This window comes from Delphinapterus leucas, chromosome 8 (genome assembly GCF_059928025.1).
Source record: "Delphinapterus leucas isolate spDelLeu-1000000601 "Yukka" chromosome 8, BTC_Dleu_Yukka2, whole genome shotgun sequence".
NCBI lineage: Eukaryota > Metazoa > Chordata > Mammalia > Artiodactyla > Monodontidae > Delphinapterus > Delphinapterus leucas.
The window spans coordinates 26,846,950-26,872,693 of record NC_143136.1 but is presented as its reverse complement, the minus strand read 5'-3'; the positions used below and the strand labels follow the sequence as shown (position 1 = coordinate 26,872,693).

At 38.0% G+C, this 25,744-nt stretch overlaps 1 protein-coding gene across 1 annotated transcript in view; it reads right to left on the bottom strand.

The window, feature by feature from the left end:
• Positions 1 to 25,068, bottom strand: part of ACADL (acyl-CoA dehydrogenase long chain) — a 49,240-nt gene extending 24,172 nt beyond the window's left edge. Inside the window, exons 1-8 of the mRNA XM_022567585.3 lie at positions 24,770 to 25,068; positions 20,577 to 20,732; positions 19,857 to 19,994; positions 12,649 to 12,813; positions 8,370 to 8,436; positions 3,982 to 4,146; positions 3,212 to 3,313; positions 2,138 to 2,251 (exon numbers count right to left, since the gene is read on the bottom strand). Coding sequence (XP_022423293.1) covers positions 2,138 to 2,251; positions 3,212 to 3,313; positions 3,982 to 4,146; positions 8,370 to 8,436; positions 12,649 to 12,813; positions 19,857 to 19,994; positions 20,577 to 20,732; positions 24,770 to 24,846 — 984 coding nt within the window. The 5' untranslated portion in view covers positions 24,847 to 25,068. The remainder of the gene's footprint in view (positions 1 to 2,137; positions 2,252 to 3,211; positions 3,314 to 3,981; positions 4,147 to 8,369; positions 8,437 to 12,648; positions 12,814 to 19,856; positions 19,995 to 20,576; positions 20,733 to 24,769) is intronic.
• Between the last annotated feature and the right edge of the window lie 676 nt (positions 25,069 to 25,744).

Genomic DNA, 25,744 nt, shown 5'->3' with positions numbered 1-25,744 from the left:
CCTGTGCAGTTCAAACCTGTGTTGTTTAAGGGTCAACTGTAATAGCTAACTTTAATGAAAGCTCGCTTTGCCAGGCAATATTCTAAGCACTTTATTAGAAGCGTATTGTCTCACCTAATCTTCATAACAACTCTATGAGGTAGCTACTCATATTACTCACATCTTAACAATAAGAAAGTACTTCTGAGAGAGATAATACAACTTGCATAGACCACAGAGACTTAAGTAGCTGTACTAGGATTTAAACCACACCTGAACTTAACTTCTATAATGCTGTCCTAAAAAGTTAACAAAGTATTTCATCTTTCCCTTTCCCTTCACAACACCTTTCAGCCAAGACATTCCACTTAGAAATTTTCAATTAGACTTCCAACTCCAGTTTTTTTGATGACTGCATTACTTAAAAGCTGTTCCTTCATTTTAAGGAGAGACTAGAGGGTCTAAAATTTGATTGATATTTTAGTGATTATGGCTACCATATACTGAGTTCTTCTGCAAATAACTTAAACTTCTTGGCAAAACCCAGGAAGTTTAAACACAATCATCCACCTTCTCTGTGCTTGAACCTGGGGAGCAAAACCCTTTTAGTAAAGCTAATACACAAAAAAGCAGGAGATTCCGCTATAAGTGCACGATCACTAACCTGATTTGGGTCCTCAATACTGCCAGGAAGCTTACTGTAAGTGTCTCTAGTTAGTTCAGTCTCTCACTCTGAAGAAGGTATTTCAAACCTTCCTTACCTCCATGCCCCATTCACTCACATCTCTTTCTTCCCTATTGATAAGGAAAGATACGGAAGTCTCTGGAAGAGAGCTTTTGCAATTTTCTACCAACGGAGCTGAACTCTTGCTCATCCTTTCCTCCTTCCTTCCTGTTTCAGTGGAGGAAACTCCTCTCCTGTCAGGATGGGAAGGCCTATCTTTCCATGTATTGAAACTTTGGCATCCACACCTTCACACTGTCTCAAAGATCATATGCAGTTAATTATGCTCTCCATACCTACAATCTTTCCCTCTTTACTAAATCCTTTGTCTAGGTATTAAAATATGCTCTAGCATTCTCATCCTAATAATAATAACAAAAATTAATAATCTCCAAATATTTCACTTGATCTCCAGATATTTCCCTCCCTCCCTCCTCACCCTCCTCTTCTTGCCTTCTAGTTACCATCCTTTCTCTCAGCTACTTCACAGCCAAACTCAGGAAAGAGTTGCCACTCATCAGTATCTTGACTTCCTCATCTCCATTCACTGCTCTACTCACTGGGGTCTGGCACCACACCAGTCCATTAATGGCTCTTATGAAATAACCTCCATATCATTATGTCCAATGGGCACTCTTTGACCTTCATCTCATTTTCCCTCTAAGTAGCTTCCATCCACTTGAAATCCTCTTTTCTCTTGGCTACTACAACAATACTTGCCCGATTTGCTTTCTCCTTTCTAGCTGTCTCAGTTTTCTTTGTAGGCTCTTAGTTTCCTATCCTACCTTTAAATCTTGTAATTTTTTTCTCAGGACTCTGTCCTAGGATCTCTTTTGTCTTAATCTCTACTCTCTCCCTAAGTGATCTCATCCACTTCCATGGATTCTAATGTCACCGTGGATGAAAAATGTTGCCTGCCACATAGATAAACAATGGATGTTGCAGCCATCAAGCCAGCAGCCACTGCAGCAGCCCCCAAATGTGCACCCTGAGGGGAGTCAGGATGGAGAAAAGCAGGATACTGGCCCTAGATAGTTAAGGTGCATATCAGAGGAGTCATTTCAATGAGCACAGACTCTTGGATCTTCCCATACATAGAAAAGTGATAAGTTCATTACTTTGAGAAGCCTGGTTTTCTTTAATTAACAGTGATCTTTTGATGTTCCGACCACCTGGTTTCTGTTGCAAGACTCCTATGTACCCTGGCTCCTCCCTTACCGCTTTGGAACTGTCCCTCAGAGCTATCTGAGAGGCTGTATTTCGTGCTTACATGCTTAGTGCTGTGCACCAAATAAAACACAATTCTCAACTTTTAAGTTGTGCATATTTTTTCAGTCGATACCACCTGTATGAAAATTACTCCATATTCATGTTTAGCCTAGACCCATCTCAGATGAGTAAACTGATACTATCTAATACTAATGACAAGCTTACCTGTATATGTGCGATTGTTTTCCCAAAAGCTTTTCTTTGTTTAACGTAGTTCCTGGTTTCTTCAAACATGAATTCACTGGCTGAAACTGCCAACTCAGCAATCAGTAGCCTTTCCTATAACCCCAAAATTAGGTCTTGAACATTATTCTAATTACACAAGTGATTTTCACATGATTTCAATGAAAATAAATTGCATAATCTTTATAAAACTCCTAAAGATTATTTCTTAACTCTTTATAAGAAAAGACTCCCCCTGAGATTTCTAAGACTATTTTGATACATATATGTCTCTAAAAAAAATTTTATTTTTATGAATGACTGTCTTTATATAGGTATATAAGTAATTTATTTTCCTCTTCTCTTTACTCATCTATGGGAAAAGAAATTCCAAAGTTGTCGATTTTTATTTATTGATCTCTGCATACCACACATCTAATATACCTGAGGAAATCAACATTTTTAAAGGGCATAGGTTGAATTAGTGCAAAGCAGCCATAGTCAGTTTAATTCCATCTTGCTGGTGATTTTCATATTCTATTCTGTGCCAGTGACCCTAGTCCTTGTCCCATTTCATGTTTAGTGCATGCTGTGATTGTCACCAGACAGATGCATCCTCTTATGCTGACACTCCAAAAAACACGGAAGTGAGGGCTGACCCTATTTGGCTAAAACTTTTTAGTCTGAACTTAACAGCTTTCTTTGATTCCCAGGTATTATTAAAAAAGAACAACCCCCCCCCAAAAAAAAACCTGGTAAATATTTTGGCTGATATTTCGTTACAAAGAGCTAAAAATTCTTGATTTGTAGTTAAGACACTAAAATCATTCCAAGAAGGAATCATAGAACTGAAAATCTTATTTTCCTGATTCACTTATAAGCTTTGATTGGATATCCCTGAGTTCAGTTATTCACATGTCCAGCCTAAAAAAGTCATATATTTTTTTTTACAACTTCAAGTTATACTCAAATGACTGGCTATATCACAAGTTTTGTATGCATGGATTTATATAGTTCTATATTATTCTATTCCAGTCCATTATCTAATCAAAAGACGGACTCTTTAATACTTCTGACCTGTGGAAGCTCTTGCATGAGGTAATAGAAGCCTTTATTCTCTTCTCCAAGTAGGGCACGCGCTGGCAAACGTACATCTTCAAAGAATAATTCTGCAGTATCCTAAGAGATCATACAATTGAATACAGAATTATCTCACTGAAATCTCCCAATAACCTGATGAGGTGATTATTATTTCCATTGAAAAAACAAAAACAAAACAAACTGGAAGCCAAGTTGGAGTGGTTAATGATCACAACTGGTAAGTGGTAAACCAGGGATTCAAACCCAAGTCTATCTGATTCCAAAAGTGGCTTTCCCACTGCAATACACTGTCATTCTAGCTCTAATACCGTCCAATTCTGCAGGTACTGAGGACTAAGGATTTCTAATGCATATCAAGTAAAACATGTTTTTCTTTTTGGTAATGAAAAATTACCAAATAATTACCAAATAGTAGAAAAAATATTTTCTGTTCTTATTTCATAATTTTCTTCAATTTCAAAAATAGAGGGTATTATCATGCAGTTAATTTTCTAAAGCAGATTTTCAAAATACCCTGATTCACTTCAATTGCTGACCACAGTTGCATAAACAGTGGAATAAATTTCCATAATCATTTCTGAAAAGCATATTTTAAGAATCCAGCGTAGGAAGGAAGGTATGATTGTGCTATATGTAGTTCCATATATAAAGCATAATTGAGTAAACTCAATTATTTATAAATAATAAATATGAATTATATTTATAAATGATTTATATTATGAAAACAAATTTACATTTTGACTTACCTGGGCTTTTAGTCCCATTTTATGTAGCTTTCGTCCCTTGACAAATCCTTTCATTCCATTTTCCACCAGAAAAAGGCTAATGCCATGGGCAGGAGAGCGAGCATCACGATTTGTGACCGCCACTACGATCACAACGTCACTTAGCCACCCATTAGTGATGAATACCTGAAAAACCCCAAGTATACTGTGATGCTCCACAATAACTCAGGTCCATGTGTAAGTCATGATCAGGGGAAAGTATACTCAAGAAGACTAAACCGGACAAAACATGCTTCATACCTCTCTCTGTACTCTCTCCGAATATCTGCAGTGTTGATTATTCATACATGAGGTTAGTAAAGAGTAGGGGGAAATTATCCAATGCTTCAAAGAATGAACTCTATTCATTTTCTTCCCACTATTAGTATTGTAAATAATAATAATAATTAACATTATTATGTTCTTTTCCAATTAAAACAAAATTGTCTATAAAAATGATAAACCATATTTTAGAAGTTTCAGGTGAGAAAACAGAATCTCCTTTGAATGGCACGATACTATTAAAGTATTTGCACTTTCAGATTTATCAGTTTTTGAAAAGGCATAGTTTCGATTTCATGATGGATGGCCTACCTCTTTCCAAATGGCCTAAATAAGGAAGATGCTGATTAAGAAGGGATAAAATAACAGAGATATTAGTTTATCAGATAGTATTTATTCAGAAAACAAATATACACAGAGCAAATATGAATAATTATCTTTTCACTCTGTATCTTTCCTGGGTCCTCTCAGCCACTTTCCATGGCTTTAGTTGCTATCCATATGCTGATGACTCCAAATCTTTATCGAAGCCAAATTTCTTGCTAGGTTCCAGACCTGTATACACACCTGCTTCTGGATAGTTTCACCTGATGACTCAAGGAATACCCTACTCCTATTTAATCACCCCTACTCCTATTTAATCTTGAGTATCAATCTATTTTCCCTGTGTCAGTGAACGGTGTCAGTAAATCACATTATTATCCTGCTTCATATTCAATTTGACATCTAGTTCTCTCTAACCCATTTCAACACTTTTTAAATCCAGTCACTTCCTTTCACTTCTATTGCCATTACCTTATTTTGGGCCTCATCATTTCCTGGTTAAGTTCCTACAACTGATCTCTATGCAACTCTATTATCCATCATGATGTCAGAGGGATCTTTCAAAAATGCAATCTAATCATACTACTTTCACATCTGAAAATTTTTGAATACCTCATCATAGCTTCAGGATAAATTCTAAATCTTAGCAGGGCATATAAAACTCATCACAAATTGGCACTAGCTTACATTCCTGCCTTATCTCTTATCCAATTTTCCCCTCACTTGTTTTCTGTAGATTAACTCTACTGCATTACTTGCTGTCCCCCATATTCTAAGTTCTTCCTCATCTATGGGTCTTTGGAAATCTTGTTTCCTCTACTTGGGGGGCTCTTTCCCAACTCTGCTACAATGAATCCTACTCAACCTGGACAAAGTTCAGACACCACCTCTTCCAAAAAGTCTTTCCAGGGAATTCCCTGGCGGTCCAGTGGTTAGGACTCCACGCTTTCACTGCCGAAGGCGCAGGTTAATCCCTGGTCAGGGAACTAAGATCCTGCAAGCCACGCAGCGCGGCTGAAAAAAACAAAAACAAAACGTCCTTCCAAATTCCCCAAGCTGGGTTAAGTGTTCCCATAGCATCCTGAATTTACCATCATCTTAGCATTTTCCAAGCTAGATTCAAATGATCTAATTTTGCCTCTGTCCCTTTGAAATAGTACAGGTATAAAATGGTGTTGGTTACTCTCATCACCTACCATCCATGTCCTTTATAATAAGATTTATGCTCTAAAATCCAGAGCACTGATTCTTACAAATAATGGGAAGTGGGCTAATGATGTTAGTGTTATCTACATGACAGCAAATGAAGGCAATGATGATGGTATGGTTGTAAGTGACACAACAATAAAAGACTCTCAACATCTCTCTGTACTAGGAGCTCCTTGAGGGCGGGGACTATTTCCTATTCATATATCTATCCTCAGTGCTTAGTATAGTATTTGGCATATAGTAGGCCTTCAAGGATGTTTGTTGAATAAATGAGAAAAATATATTCCTCAAAAATAATTCTAGGGAATTCCCTGGCGGTCCAGTGGTTAGGACTCTGCTCTTCCACTTCAGGGGCACAGGTGTGATCCCTGATCAGGGAACTAAGATCCTGCATGCCACACAGCGGGCCAAAAACAAAAAAAAAATCATGGTAAAAATTTTTTCTACAGTGTTTCTCCATTACACCACTCTCTTCCTCAAAAACCATTCAGGTCTCCCAATTTCCTAACTGTCTAAGATAATAATGACCATTTGTGTAGTTGCCACAGTTGAATTGCTGAAATAGTGCTTTTTTGTTTGTTTTTAATCACAGAGCACCCAGGAATTAGTACCTTTATGTTACTAATATCTAATGTGAGTATTTCTACCATGACTGATCCTCTTTCCTAATAAAATTATAAGAGAATTCTCTTTGTAAGAAAGGGCTTTCTTGATTTCTTTCCTAATTATGACAGTCAAAACTTTTAATAGGGCTGAGATTAACCCTAGTGAGGTCAATATTTTTTTTATTTTTATTTTATTTTTTAGTATTGAATGCCTATGCCATACGCTCTTTGTAGATGTTGTGTAGATAGTACATAAAGAAAAAGTGTTATAAAGAAAAAGGGAAAAAAAAATCTTCCATGAGTCCATCATATAAATATCATTGTGAACTTCCTTTCTGGTCTTTTTTTCTTTTAATATAGTTGAAATTATTCTATATTTACATTTTATATGCATACTTCACTTAAATGTTAGTATCGTCTTTTCACTTAATATAATTATTTTCCTATACCACTAAAAATTTTGTGTTGATGCTTTAATGGGTGCATATTAGATCATCTTATTGATGTAGTATATTTACTTACTCATTCTTTTACTTTTGCTTCCTCTAAAGTTTTTGTTTTTCCTAATAGAATTTTTGAAAATCAGAGGTACTTTCCTGGGTGGTTCCCACTGAAGAGTCTAATTGAGCAGACTGGGCCTGCTGGGCCTTTCTAAAGCTGGAGTCATAGAAGAGCGTGGTTCCCATTTCACTTTTCACCAAATACCCTATTCTGTCAAAACAAGCCCTTCTGTGTGCAAAGAGTTAATTGACTATATATCACAGTTAGTGCTTTATTATAATCCTTAGTATGAATAATGTAGATGAATATTTCATAAAGTATATTTGAAAAACAACAGTAACTCAAGATAAGTCTATAAAAAGAGAATTTCCTAGGGCAAAAGACATACTATATCCAACTCTTAGAAGTTCATGATGCGTATCAGTCTCTCAGAAAGTGAGAAGTAGAGCATGTTTTCCAAATTTATTTGACATCACAGACATTGTTTTTCTGTATAATAACTATGAAACTAGATAATGGAATGGTCTTTAGAACTGGGCTACTCAAAACGTATTCATCAGACTGATGAACAGTTTGTCAGTCCACAAACTGTTATTAGTCCTTAACAATGTAAGTACGGAAAGTGACTGTTTAGAAAATTTCATAGCAATTTAAGTGTCACAACATTCAAGCTTGTGATTTTGCAAATGCGAAGGTATTAGTCTAAAACTAATAAATATTTTTTAAACGTTGAAGGAACAAAAATTAGCTCTTCACCAGGCTTTGAAACATTTTTAGCAAGGTTTCCTTAGTGTAGACAATGAATATCTTTTCTTCACTTAATATTCAGTCAACAACAAATAGTTACTGAGTGTATACCAGACACAGTTTTAGGTAAACAAAAACCTCTGCCATCAGTGATATTAGATTCTGAAGGATATATTTACTTCTGAGCCTGTCTGTAACCTTAATCAGAGGTGCTCTCCAATCTTATCAGTGGGTTGATGTGAGGCTCAGAAGCGTTGAAGGGCTCTCAAATTCCATCAGAAATATCTTTCCTAACATCTTTTGAAACTCTTCTTGATATTTATTTATAAGTCTTTTCTTCCACTTCTTACCAACATCAAATTCATTAACTATTAACTCTTTGTCCCCTATTTGGACAATGTGAACCTCACCTTTTCCTTTTCTGGTTTGATAAGGGCTGTTTGGAAGCTAAAACGTTTTTCATATTAGTGAGGGGGCATGCAAAAGGAACACAGAAGAGGAATAGATCTCACGTAACATAAATGTTGTACAATTTTTACTGTCTCCAAAACAAAGCAGTTCAATTCCTGTGCCAACTCAAGTAAACTCAGTTCCTGTGTGAGTCCCTAGATCTGAGAGACTCAATGATGAGTAGTCTTTGAGGCTTTGTTACCCACAGCATGACTCCGGGGAGGAGGGCTATGGAAGCCCATCTTTACACACCTTGCTTCCATTGAGAATCCAGTCACTTCCATCCTTTCTGGCATTTGTTCTCACTCCTTGCAAATCACTATAATTGAGAGGATAAAAAATTCATTAATTGGTAATAAATGAACTATGTAAATGTTATGTAAGTATGTATCTATTGTGATAATTCAAACTGGTTACACCATTATAAAAATTGACATTTAACTAATATTAGGAACGTTCACACAAATGCACTGAAAAGTCATGTCTGACATATGCTAAACTATTTATACAAATGAATATTTGATTGAGATTACATAGACTAACCAGATTTTATAGAGCATAACAAGGCCCAACTAGCTTCCAAGACCCTCAGACTGGACTCAGAAGACATTTCAATGCCTACTATATACCTCAGATTATTTGCCCATGTACCTTTCCTGCCTTTGTTCACTTTGGTTCCTTCCCCTATCTCTACTGTTCAAAAGCTTAGCTATTTAAAAGACTATGTCGGAAATTCCCTGGTGGTCCAGTGGTTAGGACTTCGTGCTTTCACTGCTGAGGGCCCAGGTTCAATCCCTAGTCAGGGAACTAAGATCCCACAAGCCACGTAGCAGCATGGCCAAAAAAAAAAAAAAAAAAGACTATGTCTCAAATGCTACGTCCTCTAACAAGCCTGCTCTACAAGTAGAATAGGTTATTTTTCTAGATATAAACTAAACAAATATTCTTAATTTAATATGAAAAATACAGGCAATATTCAAGACAAAGGAGAAAAATGAAAAAATTTAAAAAAACAATTTTACCTTCTGTAATAAACATTTAAAAAATACAACCTTCCAGTATTTTTCTATGGAAACAGATACACAGATATATATATGTATTTTTATAAAATTGGAACCATACATATGATGCTGATCTTTTAATAATATCTAACGTTTTTCTATAAGAAAACTTTTAGTAGTGGCATAGAATTTCATCATATGAACTACTGTTATGATATATATTTTTAAACACACAAGAATATTATTTATTTCCACAAACAAGTATTCCGTCTCACTTTTTGGAAACATTGACAGCCTTCTTCATTTATCTTTTAAGAGAGATTTCTTTACAGTAGGAAATCCAGCAGGTAGGATTCAATAATAGATGGTTTCAGGGAGACAACTGGAAGTGGTGGTGCATCTAAAAGACTGGAGAGCTCATATCCCATCTAAAGGGCTATGTCCCAGCCAACAGGAATAAGGAATCAGAAATAAGAAAAACATAGTATTGTCAGATGTTCCAAATTTTCAAGAAAATCCAGGAATATGGATGTTTACGTACATTTTTCTGGCTTTTAAAGTTGATTCAAGGTTTGTTTTTAAATTAAATAGATTAACCAAATTAAACACATTCCAGGGCTTCCATAGGTCCTATGAACTGCCCCATTTGTGACTACTGCCTCATGCCTTTCTAGATCTCATGCCATGGTGATACAACCACTTAGAACTCAAGGGGGTAGATATCTGATATCCTTCTCTTATACACTGTAAAGTAATACAGTATGATTTCTAAAACTAGAAATTAAGGGGGACATTGACAAACTCAATCATGACCAAAGATCAGGGAAGGGACCTGAAACCAAATGCATTGGATTCATCATGAATCTTTTAAAGCAATCTGCTATTGTTGAAGACTTAGGTAGTTTCCACTTCCAATTTTCAAAGATATCCTACAATGAACAGCATCATATATTAAATAGTCCACATCACTTATTTTGTGAAAATTTTCTGATTCTCCTTTTTGTACATGGACTTTGTATTATATATCCCATGGCACTTTATCACTCTCTGTATCATGCTGAATAATGACCCTTAGAGATAGCAGGTCCTAACCTCTGGAACCTGTTAAGTGTTACCTTATATGGAAAAAGGGTCTTGCAGATGTGATTAATTTAGGACTTTGAGATGGGAAGATAATTCTGGATTATCTAGATGGGTCCTTAATGCAATCACAAGTGTCCTTGTGAGAGAGAGGCAGAGGGAGATTACACAGACTAAAGAGGGACATTACAACATGCCCACAGAGGCAGAGATTGGAGTCATGATGCCACAAAGCAAGGAATGTCGGCAGCCCCCAGGAGATGGAAGAATCAAGGAATGGATTCTCCCCTAGAACCTCTGGAGGGACTGTGGCCTTGCTGATACCTTGATTTGGGGTTGCTGATACCTTGATTTGGGACCACTGATACCAAGTTTGGACTTCCGGCCTTCAGAACCGTGAGAGAATAAAGTTCTGTTGTTTTAAGCCACCCAGTTTGTGTAATTTGTTATAGAAGCACAGAGAATTTTCAAGAAAACACAAATCAAGCAAGCCTTTGTGGGTATGTGTTGAAGTTGGGGATAAATCAAGATCTCTCACTGATACTTTTGCCTCTAGGCGAGCGCTGACATACAGTGGGTTGGAACTAAAACATACTGATCGTGAGCTAATAAGATGCAATCAGAATATTGGCCATTAGGCCAGTTATCTTAGAGAGTTATCTTAAAAGCAAAGGAAGATGATTAAATTCCTACTTCTTTCAGGTCACATTTTTAGGCAAAAAAGTAAACACAACTTTTTTTTTTGGCCTCACCGTGCAGCTTGTGGGATCTTAGTTCCCTGACCAGGGATTGAACCCAGGCCTCTGGCAGTGAGAGCACGGAGTCCTAACCACTGGGAATTCCCAACAAAACCTTTTTATCTTGGCAAAATTAAATTTCTATATTGGCCTTTAATTATAGATTTATATCTGGGAAAGATAAGTACAATTTAAGCAAATTGCCAAGTAACCCTATGGCATACTAAGACATTTAAAAATAAGCAGCACTGGGACTTCCCTGGCCGTCCAGTGGTTAAGACTCTGCACTTCCACTGCAGGGGGTGCAGGTTCGATTCCTGGTCGGGGAACTAAGATCCTGCATGCCGCACCGCAGCCATATAAATAAACAGCACCGACAAAAATTTTAAAATATCAGGGCCTGATCTTGCAGAAACAAGTCTTGAATTTTCAATTACTGCTTCTGCCACATCTGTAAGTTCTTCCTCTGCACTGCCTGTTTCCCATTGGCCTGTTAGTCACTGCTCTCTTCAACATAAGCCATTTCCCTGACCATGCTGGCTTGTCAAATTACTGTCCCCTCTCTACACTTTCTTTCGCCATATAACACACAACTCTGAAAGTATCAGTCTGTCTTTTCTGCCTCTGTTTTCTCAATACCCATCTCACTCCCTTCAAAAGTAACTTCTGTCTCTCCTCTCTCCTGAAATCACAATCAAAAGATCACCACTGGCTGCCATGACTCTTTCTCAATTCTCAACATCTCTGTGGCCTTGACATTACTAACTTCTCACTCCTTTCCTACTGCCTTTTCAAACTCACTTCCCCTCAAGCTCATGAAACAGCAGTTGTCTAGATTTCCTTCAAACTCAATCCTTCTGTCTCTGTCACTACATCTTCTGTACAGTTCCAAATGGAATGCAATGCCCAAGGTTTCCTTCTTGGTCTCCTTTTCATCCTTTCACTTTACCCCTTGAGGATCAGGTCCCACCACATGGCTGCTCTTGCAAATTTCTCAATGGTCAGATCTCAGTTTAAATATAACCACTTTTTATAGGTCTTCCCTAGCAGTCATATCGAAATATGAGTTTTTCCCTTCCCCACCAAACACACATGCACCATGAGTCTCTAACACAGCACCTTGTTTCCTTCATAGAACTTATCATAATCTAAATATATTTGTTTACATGTTTGTCTTTCTCCTCAACAAGCACACAGACCACATCTGGTTTGATTACCACTGTATACCTGGCACACGGAAGGCACTTATTAAGTAACCATCAAATGACTAAATGATTTATTCATTTCCATTGCTTCAATTCTTTCTTATCTATGAATGGTTTTAAAGCCTATTGCCACCCCCAGCCTGTATCCAGACTTCCAAATCCATATTTTTAATAGGCTGCTGGACATTTCCATGTGAAATGTCACATCACATCTAAAATTCAACGTGCCCCAAATTCAACACATATTCTAACATTTTATTTACATCACACTATGTTAATATCTCACATACAACATAAAATACAATCTGCTGTGTTGTTATTTGTATATGATAAGGCCTTATTTTCCTACTGGAATTTGAAGTTACCTAAGGTTGGAAATGACAATGTGTTCATCTTTGTATCTGTCTTAGCATATCACTCAGAGTGTTGTATAAAGCAGGTACTGAGAAAACATTTGCTGTTAAGGCATTGCTTCCAGCATTTCAAAACCAACCAAATGTTGATTTACCTTCCAGCCCCAGGCTCTGTCATTGCTATGGCACCAATACATTTCCCTGCAGTCATCTGGGGGATGAAGTGCTTAATCTGTTCTTCTGAGCCATAGTTTGCGATATAGGGCATGACAATATCCGAATGAAGACTAAAACCTGGGCCTGTGCAATTCGAATACGCTCTTAGAAAGAAAAAAGAGAAGACGGTTTAAGGCACAACGTAGTTATTTTGTTCTCTTTTTACTTCTTTGATTTCTCAGTTAGAAAAGAACAACAAAGTACTAAAGGTCCTATCACATTATGTGGTAATAGATTGTCTCCTCGCAAACCTATGAAGTTTCTGAGGGTTTTCTCTCTCTTTTTTTTTTTTTACTAACCTTTTAATTTCTGGCTCTAACATAGTAACAGTGCTCTAGCAGAGCTCAATGATCACGTATGTAATGAAATAAAAGACAAAACATTTAAAAAAATTTACCACCTATAACTGTATTACCCTAACATAGTAACTATTTTCATTTTAGCAAATGACCTTTGCCATAAGGATATACGTATTCTCATATAACTGCAGTCATGGTATAAATTTTGTACTTACAAAATTTATCACAAAAAATAGCTGCAAAATATTACAAACTGCTTCTGTACTACAATATACTTTTTCATTGTCCTACTGCTGGACATTTAGATTGCTTCCAAACTTGGGGGATTATGATCTAACATGGCAATGATGTTTGTACGTAGATATTATTTTTTATATTGGGTTGGCAAAAGGTTCCTTTGGTTTTTAAGTAAAAATAAAAGATAAATTTTTCATTTTCACCATGAACTCTATTGAACAATGTATTCACCCTTTTGTTCCATTACCTTCTGCCATTTTTCAGGCAACTTCATAATTCCATCTTCCCAAAACTTTTTATCTTTTTGAGCAAAGAACTGTTCCAGGTGCCTTTTACAGTCTTCCAAGGAATTGGATTTTTTTTCCATTAAGAGAATTTTGTAAAGACCTAAATAAATGGAAATCGAAGGTGCAATGTCTGGTGAATACGGCGGAGGAATCAGAACTTCCCAGCCAATCTGTAAAAGTTCTTGCCTGGTCATCAAAGAAACACGCGGTCTTGTGTTATCCTGATGGAAGATTATGCGTTTTCTCTTAACTAATTCCGGACACTTTTTGTCAAGTGCTGCTTTCAGTTGGTCTAATTGGGAGCAGTACTTGTTGGAATTAATTGTTCGGTTTTCCGGGAGGAGCTCATAATAGATGACTCCCTTCCAATCCAACCATATACACAACATCACCTTCCTTGGATGAAGACTGGCCTTTGGTGTGGTTCGTGGTGGTTCATTTTGCTTGCCCCATGATCACTTCCGTTCCACATTATTGTACAGTGTCCACTTTTCATCGCCCATCACAATTTGTTTTGAAAACGGAATGTTTTCATTACGTCTAGGTAGAGAATCACATGAAGAAATATGGTCAAGAAGGTTTTTTTTGCTTAACTTATGTGGAACCCAGACATCAAAGTGGTTAACATAAGCAAGCTGGTGCAAATGATTTTTCTTTTTTCTAGGAATTTTCTTTACATTTCCACTCGGCTTTAATGTATTTTTTTTTCTTATTAGTTATCCATTTTATACACATCAGTGTATACATGTCAATCCCAATCGCCCAATTCGTCCCACCACCCCAGTAGTGGGGTTGCTGGGTCATATGGTAATTCTATTTTTAGTTCTTTAAGGAACCTCCATACTGTTCTCCATAGTGGCTGTATCAATTTACATTCCCACCAATAGTGCAAGACGGTTCCCTTTTCTCCACACCCTCTCCAGAATTTGTTGTTTGTAGATTTTCTGATGATGCCCATTCTAACTGCTGTGAGGTGATACCACATTGTAGTTTTGATTTGCATTGCTCTAATAATTAGTGACGTTGAGCAGCTCTTCATGTACTTCTTGGCCATCTGTATGTCTTCTTTGGACAAATGTCTATTTAGGTCTTCTGCCCATTTTTTGGATTGGGTTGTTTGTTTTTTTAATATTGAGCTGCATGAGCTGTTTATATATTTTGGAGATTAATCCTTTGTCCGATGATTCATTTGCAAATATTTTCTCCCATTCTGAGGGTTGTGTTTTCGTCTTGTTTATGGTTTCCTTTGCTGTGCAAAAGCTTTGAAGTTTCATTAGGTCCCATTTGTTTATTTTTGTATGTATTTCCATTACTCTAGGAGGTGGATCAAAAAAGATATTGCTGTGATTTATGTCAAAGAATGTTCTTCCTATGTTTTCCTCTAAGAGTTTTATAGTGCCCGGTCTTACATTTAGGTCTCTAATCCATTTTGAGTTTATTTTTGTGTGTGGTGTATTAATTTCACTCTTTTACATGTAGCTGCCCAGTTTTCCCAACACCACTTACTGAAGAGACTGTCTTTTCTCCATTTTATATCCTTGCCTCCTTTGTCATAGATTAGTTGACCATAGGTGCGGGGGTTTATCTCTGGGCTTTCTATCTTGTTCCATTGATCTGTGTTTCTGTTTTTGTGCCACTACCATATTGTCTTGATTACTGTAGCTTTGTACTGTCATCTGAAGTCAGGGAGTCTGATTCCTACAGCTCCATTTTGTTCCCTCAAGGCCGCTTTGGCTATTCGGGGTCTTTTGTGTCTCCATACAAATTTTAAGATATTTTGCTCTAGTTCTGTAAAAAATGCCATTGGTAATTTGATAGGGATTGCATTGAATCTGTAGATTGCTTTGGGTAGTAGAGTCATTTTCACAATATTGATTCTTCCAATCTAAGAACATGGTATATCTCTCCATCGGTTGGTATCATCTTTAATTTCTTTCATCAGTGTTTTATAGTTTTCTGCATACAGGTCTTTTGTCTGCCTAGTTAGGTTTATTCCTAGGTATTTTATTCTTCTTGTTGCAATGGTATATGGGAGTGTTTCCTTAATTTCTCTTTCAGATGTTTCATCATTAGTGTATAGGAATACAAGAGATTTCTGTGCATTAATTTTGTATCCTGCTACTTTACCAAATTCAGTGATTAGCTCTAGTAGTTTTCTGGTGGCCTCTTTCAGATTCTCTATGAATAGAATCATGACATCTGCAAACAGTGACAGTTTTACTTCTTCTTTTCCAATTTCGATTCCTTTTATTTCTTTTTCTTCTCTGATTGCCGTGGCTAGGACCTCCAAAACTATGTTGAATAATAGTGGCGAGAGTGGACATCCTTGTCTTGTTCCTGATCTTAGAGCAAATGCCTTCAGTTTTTCACCATTGAGAATGATGTTTGCTGTGGGTTTGTCCTATATGGCCTTTATTATGTCGAGGCAGGTTCCCTCTATGCTCACTTTCTGGAGAGTTTTTATCATAAATGGGTGTTGAACTTTGTCAAAAGCTTTTTCTGCGTCTATTGAGATGATCTTATGATTTTTCTTCTTCTATTTGTTAATATGGTGTATCACATTGATTGATTTGCATATATTGAAGAATACTTGCATCCCTGGCTTAAATCCCACAGGATCATGGTGTATGATTCTTTTAATGTATTGCTGGATTCTGTTTGCTAGTATTTTGTTGAGGATTTTTGCATCTATATTCATCAGTGATATTGGTCTGTAAATTTTTTTGGAGTATCTTTGTCTGGTTTTGGTATCAGGGTGATGGTGGCCTCATAGAATGAGTTTGGGAGTTTTCCTTCCTCTACAATTTTTTGGAAGAGTTTGAGAAGGATGGGTCTTAGCTCTTCTCTAAATGTTGGATAGAATTCATCTGTGAAGCCATCTGGTCCTGGACTTGTTTGTTGAAAGATTTTTAATCACAGCTTCAATTTCATTACTTGTGATTGGTCTGTTCATATTTTCTATTTCTTCCTGGTTCAGTCTTGGAAGGTTATACCTTTCTAAGAATTTTCCATGTCTTCCAGGTTGTCCATTTTATTGGCAGAGTTGCTTGTAGTAGTCTCTTAGGAGGCTTTGTATTTCTGTGGTGTCTGTTGTAATTTCTCCTTTTTCATTTCTAATTTTATTGATTTGAGTCCTCTCCCTCTTTTTCTTGATGACCCTGGCTAATAGTTTATCAATTTTGTTTATCTTCTCAAAGAACCAGCTTTTAGTTTTATTGATCTTTACTATTGTTTTCTTTGTTTCTATTTCATTTATTTCTGCTCTGATCTTTATGATTTCTTTCCTTCTGCTAACTTTGGGTTTTGTTTGTTCTTCTTTCTCTAGTTACTTTAGCTGTAAGGTTAGATAGTTTATTTGAGATTTTTCTTGTTTCTTGAAGTAGGCTTGTACAGCTACAAACTTCCCACTTAGAACTGCTTTTGCTGCATCCCATAGGTTTTGGATCGTCATGTTTTCATTGTCATTTGTCTCTAGGTATTTTTTGATTTCCTCTTTGATTTCTTTCCTCTTTGATCTCTTGGTTATTTAGTAACATATTGTTTAGCCTCCATGTGTTTGCGTTTTATACGTTTTTTTCCCTGTAATTGATTTCTAATCTCATAGCATTTTGGTCAGAAAAGATGCTTGATATGATTTCAATTTTCTTAAATTTACTGAGGCTTGATTTGTGACCCAAGATGTGATCTATCCTGGAGAATGTTCCATGCGCACTTGAGAAGAAAGTGTAATCCTGCTGTTTTTGGATGGAATGTCCTATAAATATCAATTAAATCTATCTGGTCTATTGTGTCATTTACAGCTTGTGTTTCCTTATTAATTTTCTGTTTGGATGATCTGTTCATTGGTGTAAGGGTGGTGTTAAAGTCCCCCACTATTATTGTGTTACTGTCGATTTCCTCTTTTAGAGCTCTTAGCAGTTGCCTTATGTATTGAGGTGCTCCTATGTTGGGTGCATAAATATTTACAACTGTTATATCTTCTTCTTGGATTGATCCCTTGATCATTAGGTAGTGTCCTTCTTTGTCCCTTGTAATAGTCTTTATTTTAAAGTCTATTTTATCTGATGAGTATAGCTACTCCAGCTTTCTTTTGATTTCCATTTGCATGGAATATCTTTTTCCATCCCCTCACTTTTAGTCTGTATGTGTCCCTAGGTCTGAAGTGGGTCTCTTGTAGACAGCATATATATGGGTCTTGTTTTTGTATCCATTCAGTAAGCCTGTGTCTTTTGGTTGGAGCATTTAATCCATTCACGTTTAAGGTAATTATCAATATGTATGTTCCTATTACCATTTTCTTAATTGTTTGGGGTTTGTTTTTGTAGGTCCTTTTCCTCTCTTGTGTTTCCCACTTAGAGAAGTTCTTTTAGCATTTGTTGTAGAGCTGGTTTGGTGGTGCTGAATTCTCTTAGCTTTTGCTTGTCTGTAAAGCTTTTGATTTCTCCACTGAATCTGAATGAGATCCTTGGGTAGAGTAATCTTGGTTGTAGATTTTTCCCTTTCATCACTTTAAGTACATCATGCCACTCCCTTCTGGCTTTTAGAGTTTCTGCTGAGAAATCAGCTGTTAACCTTATGGGAGCTCCCTTGTATGTTATTGGTCATTTTTCCCTTGCTGCTTTCAATAATTTTTGTTTGTCTTTAATTTTTATCAATTTGATTACTATGTGTCTCGGCATGTTTCTCCTTGGGTTTATCCTGTGTGGGACTCTCTGCGCTTCCTGGACTTGGGTGGCTATTTCTTTCCCATGTTAGGGAAGTTTTCAACTATAATCTCTTCAAATATTTTCTTGGGTCCTTTCTTTCTTCTCCTTCTGGGACCCCTATAATGCGAATGTTGTTGCGTTTAATGTTGTCCCAGAGGTCTCTTAGGCTGTCTTCATTTCTTTTTATTCTTTTTTCTTTATTCTGTTCCACAGCAGTGAATTCCACTATCTTTTCTTCCAGGTCACTTTTCCATTCTTCTCCCTCAGTTATTCTGCTATTGATTCCTTCTAGTGTATTTTTCATTTCAGTTATTGTATTGTTCATCTCTGTTTGTTTGTTCTTTAATTCTTCTAGGTCTTTGTTAAACATTTCTTGCATCTTCTCGATCTTTGCCTCCATTGGTTTTCCGAGGTCCTGGGTCATCTTCACTATCATTATTCTGAATTCTTTTTCTGGAAGGTTGCCTATCTCCACTTCATTTAGTTTTTTTTCTGGGTTTTTATCTTGTTCCTTCATCTGGTACATAGCCCTCTGCCTTTTCGTCTTGTCTATCTTTCTGTGAACGTGGTTTTTGATCCACAGGCTGCAGGATTGTAGTTCTTGCTTCTGCTGTCTGCCCTCTGGTGGATGAGGCTATCTCGTGCAAATGATTTTCAACCCTTGATTTGGATGTTTTGAGTATGTCGGCTATCTCCCAGGTGGTATAACATTGATTGTTCTCAACTAATGTCTCAATTTGATCGCTATCAAGTTCAACTGGTTTATCCGACTGGGGAGCATCATCCAGCGAGAAATCTCCAGTACGAAACTTTGCAAACCACTTTTGACACATTCGATCAGTCACAACACCTTCTCCATACACTGCACAAATCTTTTTTTTTGTGCTTCAGTTGCATTTTTACCTTTCATGAAATAATAAAGCATAATATGCCAAAAATGTTGCTTCTTTTCTTCCACCTTCAATATTAAAATGGCCACACAAAAATTCACCAATTTTAATAAGTCTTTTTTTAAATGCACGTTAATATGACAGCTGTCACAATATAATCTAACAAAATTGTTTTGAATGAAGTTGAAGACAACTAAGTGCTACTAGAGCCATCTTATGGAAAAAAACAAACAAAGTTTTTGGCCAACCCAATATTTAAGAGCAGAAATACTTTCATTTTTTATGTATCCATGCTTTTAACCTCCAAGGCATTTATTGTTCCAATATATAACGTCACCAAGAGTATATGAATGCGTCACTTTCACTGCAACATTGTCAGCACTGGTTATTATGATTTTTCATTTTCACTAACTTTTGTACCCAAAATGATACCTCCAGATTAATTTAATTTGCATCTGCTTGGTAGTAAGGATAAACTTTTTTCATCTAAAAAACCTATTTCTTTTTTGATGAATTGCTGGTTCAAATCTTTTGCCCATTTATCAACTGAAATCTTCATTTGTTCTCATGTATGAAACAGACACATGGGTCAATTAGAAATGAAGCACCTATTTTAACAACTTAAAAGAGGATTTTCAATCTTATAAGATTAGAAAACAGTTTAAAATCATCACTCAGAAAAGTGAACTGACGAAACAAGACTCAACTTCAAATGCTTCCATACTTACTGCTCCTCCCAAACAACAGCTGACGAGTACAAGTCCCCCCCAATGCCACCATGACGCTCTGCAATATTGACACCAAGCAGTCCTTGTTTTCCAGCTTTTTCCCAAAGCTCCCTACTCACTTCTCCAGCTTTCTCCCATCTGCAAGTAACAAACATGTTAAAATCAGAAAAATATTTTTCATATTATTTAAACGGCCACATTTTGAATTTATGAATGATTTTGTTCAGGAATGGTCCCTTAATTTAAGGTAATTAAAAAGGGGGTGCTCTCATATCCTGTGACAATAGCAGGGCCCAACAAGTAAAAGAAAGATTCCTCTTTCCCAGGAAAGACTCAGTCATTGAAAAGCCCTGGACTCTTTGTTTACTCTAGCCCTCCCAACTTCCTTTTCCTCTCTATGAAAGTGCTCTCCTTCCCTTGCTGAGCAGCAACTTGCACATAGATCACCATGGCTGTGGACCATAAACCCATTTTTTATGGGAGAAAAAACTGGCAGTCGATTAGGTCAACATATTTTTTAATTGTATATTTTAAAACTCATTTAAGAAGCTTTGAACTTGTTTAAGAATCCCGTAATCTTACAGTATTATACTGAAGAGTGGTAAAAATGTTAATAAAGCCCTGAACACAGTACTTTTTCTAGAGAACAATGAAGAGCATTCTAGGAAATGGTCCTTCTTGGACCTCTAACGTTACTTTCAAAGAAAATGTGCGACTTACTCTGCGTGATGAGGAATCACTTCTTCTTGAAAAAACTTCCTTACACTTTCTCGGAAAATGTCATGTTCTGAAGAGAAGATTCTTCTAATTCCTATATCTGTTAATTTTTTAGCAGAAGGAGTTTCCAGACGTTCCTCCCCTCCAGAATGAGAACATCTTAAAAATATACATACATTAAGAAAATTAAGTGAATTGTTACTCTTCACATCCAAATTAAAAGTCACTGAACAACATGAAGGAAAGAGTCTGCAATTTGACAAACTGGTTCAAATTTGAGCAGCAGCACTTTAGGATCTATCTCGATTGGATGAGACTAAGAAATAGTTTACCCTTATTCAACTCAGTCTTTACTTCCAAATCCCTAAAGAGGATGTCATGCCTAGAAATAATCACATGTTTGAGCTGAAGTAGAATATAGAATAGTACTGTAGGGTGATGCCGATTAAATAATGTAAAATTCAAATAGTACAATAGAATAATACTGATAAGTTTTCATGTAATGTACAATTTTTAAAATAATGTAACCCCCCCATTAATAGTTTATCCAGAATCATACAATTTCAAATGGCAGGTGTATAGGATGCAAACTGCACATTACAATCCGGGTGTAAAGCAAAATCAAAGTGCCCACCAGTCTCTGTAGGGATTATTCCAGAATTATTCAAAATCTTTGGAAACTGACCTTTCCTCTCCCTGCACCCCCCCCACTCCCCATATTAAGCTTAAAAAGAGACTGCTCTGTAGTTCCTTTTGTCCAATGGTCTTCAGATCGCCCCCTGCCCCGGCCGGGGGTACGCCTGAAAAGATTTTGAAACTCTGTGTACCACTTTGTACATTTTTAAGCTCACATATAAAAAAACTTTTTATCATATATATAAATATCGCCAAAAGATGTTTTTCTGTTTTGCATTATATTGTTTTGGGTTTCTCTCTTCCTTAGTTGGACCCTGACCTGATCTGATCCTATCCTGTCCTTTCCTTCCCTTTTCTTTCTCTTCCTCTTCTTCTTCTTAGTCCAGAAAAGACCCAGTCTTGTTTATTGGCAATTAGGCTATTTCAATCTTTTTTCCCCTGAAATGTATTATTTTTTTCCAGTTTATATATCTTTCCTTAATGCAATGGACTGAATTGTGCCTGCCTCCTCCTCCAACCCAATTCATGTTGAAGCTCAAACTCCCAATGTAATGGTATTTGGAGATATAGCTTTGAGGAGGTAATTACAGTTAAATGAGGTCATAAGTGTGGAGTCCTAAACAAAGAGGCTTGGCTTACATTATAAGAAGGGGAAGACAGAGATATAGCTCTGTGTGCACACAACAAGGAAAGGCCTAGTGAGGACATAGGGAGAAGGGGGCCATCTATAAGTCAGGAAGAGAGCTCTCACCAGCAAATGAACTGGCCAGCACCTTGATCTTGGACTATCCAGCCGCTAGAATTATGAGGAATAGATTTCTGCTGTTAACCACCCAGTCTGTAGTATTTGGGTATGGAAGCCTGAGCTGATTAATACACTTAATATGTATTTTGTGTCATTTTGCTTTAGACTTATCTTTTATATACAACTTTTAGTTGAGTTTTATTTGTTAATACAATCTGAAATGTCTTTTAAGTGGTAACCTTTAGCTGAGAACTTTTAATATTACATTTTTTATACCTGGTCTGCCTGTTATCTTCACGTTTTTCTGGTTTGCTACTCTGTCAGCCAAATCATCATTTTTAATAGCTTATTTATTCATTTAGCTAAAAAATACTTTCTGAGTGCCTAATATGTACTAGGAACCATCCGGGTAACTTGGGATACAACAGTGAGCAAGGGCCTTGCGCACCACTGTAATTTACAGTAAAAGAGACTAAAATCTACTTCATCCTATATTGAAATGACTCGTTCCAATTTCTTTATAATGCACACATTGGTCCATACTTGGGATTTTTCCACAAGGAAAAAAATGTGCTGAGACTAGGGAACTGGAGCTCTAAGACACTGAATCATTTGTCAACATAATTAGTAAATAATAGAGTGGAACTTATATCCAAGTCTGCCTGGATCTTAAAATTTTATATCCCATGTAACATTAAAGAAATCTTTGGAACATTTCTAAGTAAAACACACCAAGACAAAGGAAAGTGAAAGAAGTGCCAGAAAGAACAGAGATTTTCAGATCAGTCAAAAGTGTTCAAGAGAGAACATGTAGAGAGAAGAAAATCAAAACACTTGGCAGTAAGTTTGTTGGAATATCCATTTTTTGCCAAGACTAAGGAACCCGTACAAAATAAATGAGCCCTTTTTCTCCCCATAAAAACCAGGAAATCTGTACTGAATAAATTGTCCATTGTTTTCCTAAAGCATTAAACTGCTACTCATCTAACAGGCTAGGCTCTAATTATTATTATTATCATTATTTTTAAAACCTCATTTACATTATAAAAGGGAGACAGTCTCTGCCAGCACCTTCAGGTAGGGAGCTGGTTATAAATACACAATTTTGGGCCTCATCCCAGGCCAAATGAATCAGTCTGTACATTTGACACTTGAAACACACAGGGGTTAGGGACGCCCAACCTCCATGCAGTTGAAAATCCATGTATACCCCACCGTCAGCCCTCCATATTTGTGCTTCCTCCAAAGCACGGTTCTGCATCCTCAGATTCAACCAACCATGGATTGTGTAGTACTGTAGTATTTACGATGGAAAAAAATTCCCATGTAAGTGGACCCTTGCGATTCAAATACATGCTGTTCAAGGGTCGACTGTATTTTAATAACATTCCTAAGTGATTCATATGCACATTAAAGTTTAAGAGTCTGTTATAATGAAACTAGAGTCTCTGACCTATTCAGAGGGTCCCTCAGGTCCTCCTTTTTCCAATATTCTTCCTATACTTCAACCAAAATAACATCACAATTGACAGTGCAGAAGCAGGTATGAAAATCAGACTGTCTAATATTAAGGCAGACATTAAGGGATCTACAAAAATGTAAGACAATGTCACTCATCTCACCTTTTTTCTGGAAAAGTTATTTTTAATAAAGATGTTATTTATGTTAACATGTAATGAGTTACTTTTATGTAAACTAAATATTTGTAAAATTTCGCAGTTTTGTAGATATCTATTGACATCAATGTCCATAAATAAAACTCACATAAACAAAAGATCTTGGAGGTCCTCTAATTTTAACAGCACAAAGGAGTCCTGATACCAAAAAATTTGAGCATCACTGTCTTATGAAATTCGGGGAAGAGCTTAGAAAAGTATGTGTATCCGAATGTAAAGTCACTCCTCGGTGAAGCCTTCCCAGCCCTCCTCACGAGCAGCAGTTTTGTTTCCTGCTCCCACAGCATCTTAGAGTTACCATAAGGCCGCCATGAGCTAATTTATCCATCCTGTCACTCTCATTAAATAGGGAATCCTCGGTGCTTCCAGTTTGTTTATCCAATGACTGTATTTGAGGTGTCAGACGGTACAGGAAGCTTTTGATCTTATAAACACTACCTTAATAGTCACTGAGCCACTTAGAAACTCTCTCCATTAATTCCTCTGCATTTACTTAATTAAAGGATTTGTTAAATCTCAAGTTAATTTCATCGTCTAACGGGCCGTCGCCAGGTCTTTCCTGTTCCAGGATGTCTTCTCCATGGCACTTCTCTAGGTCAGCGTCGCTGCAAGTGCTTTTCTCAAGATCTGGGAGGCGGTGGAATACCAGCTCCCAAGTTCACTATAGGGCGGTGCCTTTTTGCCACAGATCTAACTGGGCCAAAGGTCGTAGCTCCAACTCGTGCAACTGTGGCCAAGGGCTGACTCCCCGCCCTCGCCTCGCAGGAACTCTTCGAAATGCAGACTCACGGTGCCGACCACAGGCCTCAGAACCAGACGGGTTGGATTGGGGCCAGTGAGGGAGAATTTAGGGACGCCCGCCCCCCCCCCTTCGGCTGTCACCAAGTTGAAGCTGCTAGGCCGGCGCCCACGCGCTCGCCCCAGTGGGTCCGACCCAGGTTCTGGGAGCCAAGGGGCGAGGCCCAGCCCCTTCTCCCACCCTCTCTCGCCCCAGCAGCTCAGCCCAAGTCCCGGGGGCCGATGCAGCCGGCCCCTTGAGCGCGCGCCGGCTGGTTCCCAGCCCCCAGGAGCGGTGTGCGTGTCGCAGCCCTGCCCTGCAGCCTCCCGGCCGGCGCAGCTGAAACGGGGCGGGCACTCACCTCGATGCCGGCGGCACGCTCGGCGCACAGCGGCCGCCCCACAAGCGTAGGGCCCTGCGGAGGAGGCGTGTGGCCATGGCTGGGACAGCGAGGGGCGGCAGGGGCGACGGACTCGTTTTCTCGGTGACTCCGAGCGCGCAAGGCCAGGCCCCGGGCCAGCGGACTGTCCCCAGGGCCTTCCTCCGTGCAGTCCCGCCGGAAAAACGTCGCGCAGCCGCTCTGGTAAATGCGCCCTGGGCGCCCTTCCGGAGCCCGGAGCCGCGATCCCCTGTGGCCCCGCGGGTGGTGTGTCGCCGAGCGTTGGGACACGCCCCTCTCTAGAATCTTACCAATGGAAAGATTCTAAACGCAAAACGATTCAACTTTTCCCTGCGGCGTTTTTGTATATCTAAACTGTTTTTTTTTTTTGTTTTTTTTGTTTTTTTTTTGTGAGGAAGATAGAGTTTATTAAAGAGAAGGGTCGCTGCAAGAACAGCTGGCCGACTTCCTGGTAGCCAAGGAAAGCCGACCCTGAGCGTGGGTTGCTTGTCTGGTTTGTTTTAACATCTTTATTGGAGTATAACTACTTTACAGTGGTGTGTTAGTTTCTGCTTTATAACAAAGTGAATCAGCCATACATATACATATATCCCCATATCCCCTCCCTCTTGCGTCTCCGTCCCTCCCACCCTCCCTATCCCACCCCTCTAGGTGGTCGCAAAGCAGCAAGCTGATCCGAGCCAGCAATCCCACTACTGGGCATATACCCTGCTAGTCTGTTTTTATAGCCAGAGAACAAACGGACTTCTGTCACCCGCTGATTGGGTAGGATCTGCATGTTTCCAGTGGGATGAATACCTTTCTGTATATGGTATGGAAAAGGAGCAAGGCATGCTGCTTGGGAACGCTCAGAGATGTTGCAATGGTTGTTGCATGACAGAGTGATAAGGGTCTGGTAACTCTGCTCTTTTCAGAATTCTGAACCGCTTTGAGGAA